Source organism: Leptinotarsa decemlineata, unplaced genomic scaffold (assembly GCF_025532065.1).
Source record: "Leptinotarsa decemlineata unplaced genomic scaffold, Ldec_3_MD MMD2_tig00004307_RagTag_RagTag, whole genome shotgun sequence".
Lineage (NCBI taxonomy): Eukaryota > Metazoa > Arthropoda > Insecta > Coleoptera > Chrysomelidae > Leptinotarsa > Leptinotarsa decemlineata.
Genome location: NW_027412606.1, coordinates 11,402,041 through 11,414,235, shown reverse-complemented (window position 1 = coordinate 11,414,235; position 12,195 = coordinate 11,402,041). Strand labels below are relative to the sequence as shown.

At 33.9% G+C, this 12,195-nt stretch overlaps 1 protein-coding gene across 2 annotated transcripts in view; it reads right to left on the bottom strand.

Moving 5' to 3' along the window:
- magu (SPARC related modular calcium binding-like protein magu) overlaps window positions 1-12,195 on the bottom strand; it is a 76,604-nt gene that overhangs the window by 30,569 nt on the left and 33,840 nt on the right. For both annotated transcript variants that reach the window (XM_074178979.1, XM_074178980.1), the window contains exon 2: window positions 5,537-5,751. In XM_074178979.1, the coding sequence (XP_074035080.1) occupies window positions 5,537-5,751 (215 nt within the window). The remainder of the gene's footprint in view (window positions 1-5,536; window positions 5,752-12,195) is intronic.

The following is a 12,195-nucleotide window of genomic DNA, read 5'->3' as shown; positions in this document are numbered from 1 at the left end:
CTTAAGTAAATTGTAATACATTTTCCTTTCTGGAAAAAGACAATACATATTAAGATTCAAACGATTATTGGAACACCAATCAAATATCAAATCTACTTTATAATATAAGTCTAAGCAGTCTCTATAATTTTCTATCACTTTGAATATTTTAAGGTTATCGCCGTAGAGCAGTATTGAAATTTTTATTATTTTAGTTAAATCATTAATGAAAATCAAGACCAAAAGAAGTATTAAATTCGAGCCTTGGGGCACTACGGAACTGGCAGTATATGGAGCAGATTTAAAGCCTTCATACTTTACATATTTTTTTTCTATCGAATAGGTAATTTGATGAGTTTACCAAACTTGCCGAAAAACTAAATCCTGAAAGAAAAATGAAAAATTTTATTTGATCAAGAGCTTTTTGCATTATCTGCATGTCTTTGGAGTAGTATTGTCTGCTGTTGATAGTCAGTTAATTTGGTTGTTGATTTTATGTATCACTTATAGTTTAATAAGTAGAATTTGGAAACTCTGGCGAGAAATGAATCAAAAAAACACTTTTCTCTCACAAGAACAAAGATGCTGTCTCTCGACGCGCGTTTCGATGATCAAGTTAGCATCATGAGGAGAGGAGGATAAAATTACTTCAAACAGCTATTTTTATGTTTGAATCGTAACCTTGCATAATGAGGATCATTAAATTAATTCCCAGCTGATTTCTGATACCTAGCTGTCCCGGCAAATGTTGGTCTGTCATATAGATTATTTCTATAGGATATCAAAATGTATACCAAATTCAACAAAAAAAAACAAGAAAAAAATTTGGTCAAACTTTACGACCTATTCTCATACCTACTAAAAAATTTCATAAAAAATCGGTCGAACCTATTCGGAGGATTGCGACTACAAACACCGTTACATGAGTTTTTTATATATTTGATATCAGTACCTATTGCCAATGAGGAATGATGGTAATATACATTGTTCGTAACAAAAACTTTCTGTTCAAGAAGGTTCCAACCACAATTTAGCCAAAATGTCTTCAGGTGAGTCATGTGATTCACAATTAAGGACCTATTCATTAAGAATTAACTGTTTTCACAATATCGGTATTAAACCAGGAAAGTAAGTACCAATTAATGAACATTAATTAAACAAACAAAATTATATCAAGTTACAAAGAAACAGTTCCCTTTCATTAATTAATAAACGTGATGTTGATGTTTTGTTAATCATGGAATTTTCTGTTTATTTATGTTTCTAATGATTTCCATCTATATGTATGAACATATGGGCAACTCTTTAATGTTAATGTTTTTTTAACTTTTAGACTATGAGAGAAGGTCGATAGAGTTGATAAAAAGTTGCAGTTCTCAAAGCTTTGTTTATTAGTAGAAACTAATTGGATACCACTTGATGATATCAGGTCGATTCCGAAATGTGAAAGGAAAACAAATGAGATCAAAAATATTAGAAGTTGTTTCAGTTGGATAAATGTGATTGGTAGCTAATATCTTGTTTTAATGAGGAAAAGTTATTGGAGGATTTGTTATATACTCTTGTGTCATTAATCTGGCCCGCGACAGCCAATGATTAACTAACTGTTGTTACTATTGCTGTGATAAGTTGAAGAAGAGAACACAGAATGATAATTACTCGGTTTTAATCACTTGTAAGGTAAAACTTAATGACAGAAATGATGACAAAGAAAACTTAACTTAAGTATCTAAGTTTAAGCATATTAATAACTAACAAATAATTGAAATGCATCACAGTAAAACAAAAACACTAATGAGATTTATGTAATTGTGATTTTCTACTGACAATACTTTGTAGTTGTGGATCAATTTTACTTGTACCAATTATCAAAAGAGATTTAAGATGCTCATCGGTTGATTGAGATCTGTAAACATTCTTTGTGTACTTCATCTTGGAAAACGTTTTCTCACACAAGTAAGTAGTACCAAAAACAGAAAACAACCCACGAGCAAATTTATGCAAATTATCAAATTGTTCCAGTGGAAGACTCTTATGAAATTCCAACAAAGATGAATTTTGATATTTGTTCTTAAGCATATCACTGCACCATAAATCAATAATTTCCTTTTGGATTTCCGGAGCCAGGGTTTCAATGTCAGAATCAAAAGGATTTTGAAAAAGCTTCATTTCATTCGCAATGACATCAAAATCTGAAAATCGAGTATCAAAATTTATCTTCAAAGCACTCAAAGTTTCGATTGCAAAATTGACGGGAAATTCAGTCTCTGTAGTATGGCTGAATATTTCACATATTTCAAAATGCCTTTCTGCCTGAAGGATTTGATATTGGTGTATAAATCAGGGAGAAGCTGATTTTCTCCTTGCAGTCTCAAATTCAGTTCGTTCATATGATTTGTCAAATCGACATAGAAGGCTAACTTCCACATCCATTCACTATTTTCTAAATCGGCAAAAGGGCGCTGCTTCTCATTTAAAAAAATTTCGATCTCTGCTCGAAGTTCAAAAAAGCGCTTAAGGACTTTTCCGCAACTAAGCCATCGTACGGCAGTACGATATGGTAAATCATTTTCTCCAATCTGTTGAATAAACTCGCGGAATTGTCGGTGATTCAGCCCAGTGGATCTGATGAAGTTAACAACTGATATGACTGGTTTTAGAACTTCAAACATATCCAAACATTTTCCGCACAAGGACTGTTGATGAATGATACAATGTAAGATTAATGGTTTTGAACCACCATCATTCTCTACAGCCTTTGACACAAGTGTAACCACTCCTTTATTTTTACATATTTTTACCTCCATCAGTTGTTATAGATTTCAAATTTCTCCATCGAAGGTTCTTTTTATCAATGGCATTTTCAACTCCATTAAAAATATCTGCCCCAGTTGTCGTGCCGTGAATACTATCAATATCAAGGAGTTCTTCATACACTTCATAGCTTTTATCTACTCCGCGAATAAAAATCAACACCTGAGCAGTATCTGACACATCCGTTGACTCATCCAATGCTAGAGAAAACCACTCATGATGTCCATTTTTCTCAGACAGTTGAAATGATATATTTTCTGCGATGTCTTGCACCCTCCGAGCCACGGTGTTTGCTGACAAACTGACACTTTTAAATAAATTTATCTTTTCGGGGCATATTTCTTCGGCTACTGCAATCAAGCATTCTTTTATCATTTCTCCATCGGTGAATGGTTTGCCACGTTTTCCGATTTCAAGAGTCACACGAAAGCTGGCGCCAGTTGCAGACTCTTGTTCACTATTCGCTTTGGTAAACAAATATTGCTGCGATTTGTGTCCGCGTTTCAAAGCTTCAAATTTTTCCTTCCGCAAACTTCCTGTATACTTGGAGTAACTTTGAAGATGCTTCGATTCATAGTGTCGTTTAATGTTATAGTCTTTGAGAACAGCTATGGTTTCATTACAAATTAAACATAGCGCCTCATTACTGGACTCAATCACAAAATACTGGAAGTTTCATTTTTCTTGGAACGTTCTGCATTCACTGTCGATTTTTCGCTTCTTTTCCATACTAACAAATCACACATAAAAACAATAAGTCAAATCAAAATACTTTTATTGACGGGTGTTACTTTATTTCACAATAGACAGTTTCGCTTCCTTCGCCTTTTCTACGCAGACTAACTCGCAGTTGCGCCTCTAGCCTTTTTATATGCAGTTATTACTGCCATCTCGAGGTGAACGGAATACACTAGCTAGAACCAGAACTTTCTCGAACCAACGCGGTAATTCCAAATATTTAATTACGCCTAATGCCACCTAGCGGGTAGCTGAAAAAGATAGTACATAGTACCACTACTCGCCACTAGATGTCGTTAAGTTTCACAATACACAATAATAATTGAAATGCAAAAAACGCGTAAGTTTGCTTAGGTCACGCACTTTGCGACCATCCTATTCTAGAAATATAGTTAAGGGCAGAAATTGGCCCTTGGAACAAACTAAAAAAATTATTATGGCCCGAAGGTTGGAGTACTTCCCAACTCCAGTATTATTCATTACTACACCGAAGGTTCCAAACAGTACATCACAAGTACGAGAAAATTATGTTGATCATGTCCATTTCGTTATGTAGCGTATCCTTGTAGTCAGTTCATATGTTATCTAACCTCAATCATCAATTATTTAAATCAAATAAATAAAAAAACATCCTAGAAAATAACCCAAACAAATTTCCATATGAATGTGCATGAGCAACGGAGACAGTTCTCTACAGTTCAGCCTCGAGAGCAAAAACGATTCGGGACGGTTCAAGACAGTTTAGGATCATTTTGCAGTCGAAACCAGAACAGAGGATTCATCAGTCAGAAATTATCCTCAATAAAACAGAACGCTCTATATCAACTGCGCATAATCCTGTCGTCCTAGAACCTGAATTTCGTAGAACCACAACAAACCTACCTATACAGTGTGTAAAAGCCAAATAGATTATATTCATTATTTCGGTTACTGTACATATTTCAAAAAATATATAATTTGACATTCTTCAACGTAAAAAATTCCACCCCTAGCTTCAACCCCCTTCGAATGACAGGTAACCCCTAATTTTTTTTAAATTGGCAGTATAGGTTTGTTTTATATCGTTTTGAAGGTCTCCTCATTCTCTATTCAAAAATGTTATCGCTTTCAAATTTATTGCAACAATTAAGATAAAATAAATTAAAATCATGTGATTACTGAATTTCGATAAAATACACTCAAAAACTAAAATGTAAGGCAAAACGTAATGAAATGTAAAATACGAAAAAAACTATGGATGTTAACGAAATAGATGTTCAAAATATTCACCGCGAACGTCTTGGCAACATCCTAACCTCAAAAGAAACTATATTCTAACATGATTTAACATATCAGGCGTGGCCGACCTAATCGCAGGCATTATTCGTTCTTTTAAGTCATTCAAATCTGAAGGTTTAATTTTGTACACATTGCTCTTTCCATATCCCCATTAAAAAAATCTAATGATGAAAGATCAGGTGATCGTGCTGACCATTCAATCGATCCTCGCCTCCCTATCCACCGATTGGGAAATGTTGCATCGAGATATTGCCGGACAGTAACTTGGTAAGTGGTGGTTCTCCATCCTGCTGAAACCATATCATATTCGCTGGAACTTGAGGGTCTTCTGGATCAGGATATAAATTTGGTAAACTTGGAATGACATCATTTTGAAGTAGTGCCATATAATTATCGTTTTTTCCAAATGAATTTTAATAATAGTTACTTCCTCTTCCACATTGCGAACTACATTGCAAACTATCTGCAAACATCCGACTATACCTCTAACACTACCTTGATGACTAGATTTATAGTAGAGATGTCTATTAGAATCACTTTTCTTTCGATAAGCACTCGAGGTCAACTTCTCAGTTTGCCTTTATAAGTCAAGTATCGATTGTTATAAATGTGGTCTAATAAAAGGATTTTCCCAATGTAAATCAAAGAAACTATAACTGAATTTAAACTTGAATATTTTGAATTAAAATTTATTAATAGTTGGTCACATTAGAATTACTATCATTACCTATTATTGTACGCTGGGTTGTCTTCTAAAACGAGTTGCCAATCTGAACAGGTTCGCTGCTTCTTACAGGGTCCCCTCTTCGTTAAAGTCAGATTCTGGTTTTCACAGTGTGCTAATGCAAAAATACAACGATTTGGGTAGGTTAGACCGTCCGAACCACATACTGATTTCTGATCATCTGCTTCACCACCACAAGATTTCGGATTACAGGTTCTCTGCAAACAAAAATTGAATTAATAACACAATTTAAATTGAACATAGTACCGTTACAGCATTACGCAGTACAAAACAATTTGGATCAGAAGTTTGTTGGGGGTTAAAATGGACACCAATATCTTGATACAATGATGTTGCTGGAATTGCAAAGGCTGTTTCTCAAAAGCTTGAAACACTGTTCCGAACCAGAAAACTGTACACACCCCAGTAACTTTTGATGCTTTATAAAACTCAGATCATATTTTCTTTGGGGTATTGTTCTCATGTATGGAGCTCCGCCCCTAAGCATACGCTGAAGCTGCTGGATTCCATCCAGAAAGGAGTCATCCGCCTGATTGGAGACACAAATATCACTTGCAACATCATATCACTTGGAACATCGAAGAAAGTTTGGAAGTTTGTCTCTATTTTATATATTCTTTCACGGGAAGTGTTCAAGTGACTTGGCACATTTGATTCTACCAAGAGTACATATCAGATATATGCGAAGGACTGTGGCTGCTCATCGTTTTGAGGTTAAACTCAGTATACCTTGAACTTCACTGTTTCAGAACTCTTTCATTTGGAGAACTGTGTTTTTGCGGAATTAACTTCCTGAGAACGTTTTTCCAAATGGATTTAATCTTCAGCGATTCAAATCCAATATGAATTAGGTAAATATAAGTTTCATTGAAAATGGAAGAAAGACTGAATCTTCATAAAGGATACGAAAAAAACATATACTCTCAATAGCATTATTCCTGAATTCATTCACATTACATAAGACTTTTGAATACTGAGCCAATATACTGCCGTTGATGCAGTTTTATCTATTCTGTTATTCTTATCAATGAATAAGAATTGAATTTAAAACATCAGTACATTTCAGAGAATTATTATCATACCATATAAACTATATTAAATGTACTGGTAATCCAATTCTCAAAGTTATTGAGCATAACATACATTTATTTTCAAATTTCACTTTTATATTTCGATTTGAAATAAGCATATATTTCAGTTTAGAAATATCCATTTGAACTGTGAAGTATTTATTCAATTATCGTTAATAATTGTTATATTGATTTGTTCATCCTTTTATTAGTTTGCTTTTATTTATTGAAAATACGACCCTGTAGATAAAAAAACAAAATGTTTTAGATGGTTACTGATAACTTGTCAAAGGAAAAGTCATTAAAAGTTTTATCCCGACTAAAAGTAGGATTTATTGGGCATTTCCGAGTTTGATAGTTATCAAGGAAACAACAATAATAATAATAACAATAAGACTTTCGATACCTTGGCTTATCAAAGCGCACGACTTTCGCTTTCCTCAGGTCGAGTGGGCTGAGGTCGGAAACTGAGGGGTTCATCATGGCATGCCAGAAAGGTGTCATCAACACCTTAGTCTACCACAAAGTGCCGGGCCTGCCGTGAGGCGTCCGAGACCCTAATGCACTTGTTATCAGCATGTCCAGCATATGCGGTCTCGGCCTATATCCATCGACATAACGTGGTCCTGAGATTGCTCTATTGCCATCTACGCCACTCTTACGGTATTGACGTGACACTGGTGTTGCCCTACGCTCCGGGGGATATTGAATTCGTTATGGGGAACGAGAAGTGCCGAATTTATTGGAACTATTCGTTCCCCACCCTCAGGTTCATACAAGCTAATGAGCCTAACCATTTGTCGTGGAGTTTTCAGCTCCTGACGAGACGAGTATCGTCCGAAAAATATCGAGATTTTCTCTTCGAACTCCGCAGGCTATCCAGGCTGACCACTCTGTCGAAATGGTTGTTGTGATTATTGGAGTCCTTGGTGGAATGATGCCCTCTCTACTATCGAATCTTAAAATCATACCGGCCTACTGCACTAAGGTAAAAATCTTAGCCAGACAGATATAGAAAGGCTATCATTCTTAGCTCACTGCGCTTGCCGAGGGCACATGATTCTCGGACCCAATGATCACTTACCCCACGGTGCGGGGAGTAGTCGTTGGTTGATATTGCTGGCGCGCCCTACCGAATGTATATATGTATCGTTTATTTAGCACAAGCTAATGCAGTTACAATATTAGTCTTAATCTAATTTAAAAATTTAAATGTCACAATTAAAATTTAAAATTCAAAATCATGTACATTGAAACATATAAATAAAAACAGCACAATAAATAAAATAAAAAGAAGAAAAAAAACTGTATTAGCAGGTTCCTATACTAAACACTTTGTAGGTCTAAAAGGTGCACTTTTAATTTTCTTTTAAATATATTTAGAGAGGTAGCATTCTTAATATCCTCCGGTAGTTCGTTCATGATATTCAAAGTTATACTTTAATTTGTCACGTAGATATACAGGAATATCACCAGTTTTAATTTTAAAAATAAATATTAATGCTAAATAACGAAAGTAATTTTTTACTGATAACCATTTTAATGTATTCAACATTAATGTTATATGTGTTCTTCTATCACAAGATAATATTATTCTCATTCCTCTATTTTGAAGTTTCTGAATTCTTCCGATTTCATTTTGGTTTAGTAAGTACAAGATGGTTCCACAATAAGTAAAATGAGGTAAAATCAAGCTATTATACAAAAGTAAAAGCGACCATTGGTTTAAGTGCTTAGATTGCCTACTTATGTAATTAATTTTGAATGCTATTGTTTTAATAATATATAAAGCATGTTCCTTAAAAAATATTCTATTATCTACAATTACACCCAAATATTTAATTTTTCTTACTAACTCAATTTTATTATTTGATATTTTAATATTGTAATTATATTTTTTGAAGTCATGGTACTGCTTCTCATTTCCTATAATCATGAATTTTGTTTTATTTTTATTAATTTTTAACGAGTTGAAGCAGCACCAGTTATATACAGATTTCAGTGTCTCATTTAATTCATTAATTATATCAAGCAGATCATTTGATGCATAATATATTAAAGTATCATCTGCAAACAGATGAACAAAGCATCTATCAATTATAAATGAAATATCATCGATATACAATAAAAATAGAAGAGGACCTAACACGCTACCTTGCGGTACACCACACTCGTTTATAATTTCTGAAGATAAAATGTTATTTAATTTTAATTTCTGTTTTCTATTATCTAAATATTCCATCATCCATTTTAAAGCATCATCAATAATACCAAAGCTTTCTAGTTTTCTAATAAGTAAAGAGCGGTTAACAGTTTCAAATGCCCTCTGAAGATCTAAAAAAACAGCACCTGTGATTAATTTATTATTTTGGTTTAGTTTCCACTCATCTAAAACATACTGCAGTGCTGTTTCGCAACTGTGTTTGCCCCTAAATCCTGACTGTACACTACTTAACAAACTATTTTCTTCTAAATATTCAACAAGTTGCCTATAGACTACTTTTTCCAATACTTTCTCAATAGTACAGAGCATATTGATTGGTCTAAGATCAGATGCCTTATTCGAATTAGCAACTTTAGCAATTGGTGTTATAGTTGAAATTTTTAAGATTGATGGAATGGTACTGGTTTCTATAGAAGTATTTATGACATTAATTAAGGGCATTGCAACATTATCAAAACAATTTTTTAAAAATTCTGCATTTATATCATCAGGACTTCCTTTATTTGCCAATTCAAAAATAATTTCCTTTAAAGTGTCTCTGTTAATTAATTTAAAACTTTTTAAGTAGATATTGTTAGTTCTATTTACAATAGGAAAATCTGGACCAATATAATCTATATTGTTGACTATTTCTTTGATACTGTCAACGTAATATTTGTTTGTATGGAGCCTTGGGGGGATAGGGCCTGACCAGCGCATACTACGGTATAAAATAAGGATAATAATAATACTAAATCGGCTTTATTCATCAACTTCACACACGAAAACATACAAACTAGTAAAAAAATAACCATGAGTGATGAATCGGCGAAGTATCAGCAAAAGCTGTTTTTCAACCGCAAACAAAAAACTATTGGATTAAAAAGGTGGAGAAACTCCAAGAAAGATAATATACCATAAACAGATGAAAATATATAACTCATTTATATATCATTGATAACAACATTATCAAAGCTTGTTGAAGAGGTAATAAAATCTCGATTATGTGCCTATATGAAAAAATATAACATCATCTCAAATAGACAGTATGGATACCGAGAAGGAATCTCAACGCAAGATGCAAGCTAGACTTGACAACAGAAATGTATAATGCGCTGGATACCAATAAAGTTGCTCTCTGTGTCTTCATAGCTTTGTCTAAAGCTTTTGACACCGTTAGTCACCCACTCCTACTGAAATCACTCGAAAATATCGGCATACGGGGAACCGCTTCAAAAATGTTCAGTAGCTCTTTAGAAGGAGACATCAATGCGTTAAAATCGGGGACTTCAAAAGCGACTTTAAAAAATTAAATACGGTGCACGGCAAGGCACTATTTTGGGACCAATATTATTCAACATCTATGTGAATGACTTGTTCCTAATACCACATGGGCCGACCTAAAAGCAAAAGTGGAACAAGATATTTTGAGTATTTTGAGTAATTGTTCGCACATTAACTTCTAACCATCAATTTCGAAAGAACTCATTACTTACCAATAAACGCAAATATACACAACTTCCCCACATCGGAAAATTTGAATATTGCAAATATTTTTTAAATAAAACCGGTCTCTCATATATAAAGTTCTTGGGTATTTACAAAGACTCCAATTTAAAATGGAACTCACATATTAATCACGTAGTCAAAAGACTCTAATATTCAATACATAGATTCATAACACTCTACCCGACGAAAAAAAATATATGTTATGGAATTCTGGCATGGGGTCGGCAGGTAAAACAATCATGAACAAAATACTAATAACTGAAAAGCGCTTTCTAAAAAGCATATTCAATAAAAAGACAACCCATCCGTCGGATGATCCAACAAACAGAAATATTAGACCCAATACAACTTTTCTTCCACTATAGCAACATAAGGTTACATAAAAATAAGCACATATTACAAAAATATATCATAAACATGAATAAAAGTATTGGGCAAAAAAAGTTACAGATATCAGAGCTTGAAACTATATAACAATCTACCGGATACCATGAAAAACATCAAAAACACAAATGCATTTGAAAAATTATTGTATAGTATTTCCAATACCAATTGGAACAGCACAAAGAAGGAATTCCCGTCTCGACATAGGCGTCGGTATATTATTTTTCAGTGGTAGTTTTTCAGTTACTTATTCTTACAATCATAGCAATTGATCACCCTATGAAAAAGTTATCTCAACTGATTTTTTCCACCATGGGTAATTATGAAAAACTTCGAAATTTAAGGTAGTTGATTTCCGAGTCGAAAACTCTAAAATACAATGAAAACACAAATAATCACACCGAATTCTCGTCGAACATATATTTACAAAATAATAGAGGCCAACACAATTGCTAGAAAAATCAAAATTTATATTCGGATGAGGTGGAATCATCATGTGGTTGAATAACGATCGGATTTATGGAACTTTGCACATAATATTTGTTCTCTTCTTTTATAATGTGGGCCACAAAGTTCTTACACACATCATTATTACCTACTTAATTCACCACTCGCCTTATATTGTCAAGCACCACAGCATTCAAAGTCGGTGACTGATTACATTTCCGCAAGTTTTCTTTCATTGTGGCCCAAACCATTTCAATTGGATTGAACACAATAGTATGGAGGCGAACGTAAGAGAATATGACCACGTGTTTCACACATCGAATCAATAATATACTCTTTTATGAAATTACGTTGTTTTATGGTCGGCAGTAATACATTTTTCGCTGGAATTTTTTCGGGTATTTCCATGTCATGATTTCGCATTAAATCAACAATATCTGCTTTTTTGTGTTTTTGTTTGGTATTGTAGTCAATAACTGAGAATGATACGAAGCGTTATCCATAACAATAACCGAGTTTAGAGGAATATTTGGGAGAAGCTGCTCACTGAACTAGGTTTCGAATAAAGCCGCAGTCATATCTTCGTGGTAATCAGCAGACGAATCTTTTATATTTTTGGCCGACAGAAGAAAAGCGTTAGGTACGAAACCACTTTCATTCCCGGCATGCAAAATTATAACACGTTTTCCCCTTGAAGAAGGTGTGTTCAAAGCACAATACTTGGTTTCGTCTACCTAGCCTATTTGACAACATCATGGGTGTCAAACCAAGTTTCGTCGAGGTAGATTATATGTCTGCTGGATCATCGGTAGCTTTTCATTCGCCTCAAATATTCTTGTCGGAGTTGAACAATGCGTGTCGATTCCATTATGACCATCCGATTGTTAAACTTTTTATATTTTAAACCACAAGACACCTCGTAGAGTTTCTAAAGATTTGTAATTGTAATCGGGATAGTCGAGTAATTTATACCAAATCATTTCCAAGGTTGGTACTTCATTTTTTTTGTATATACCATAAATTGTTCG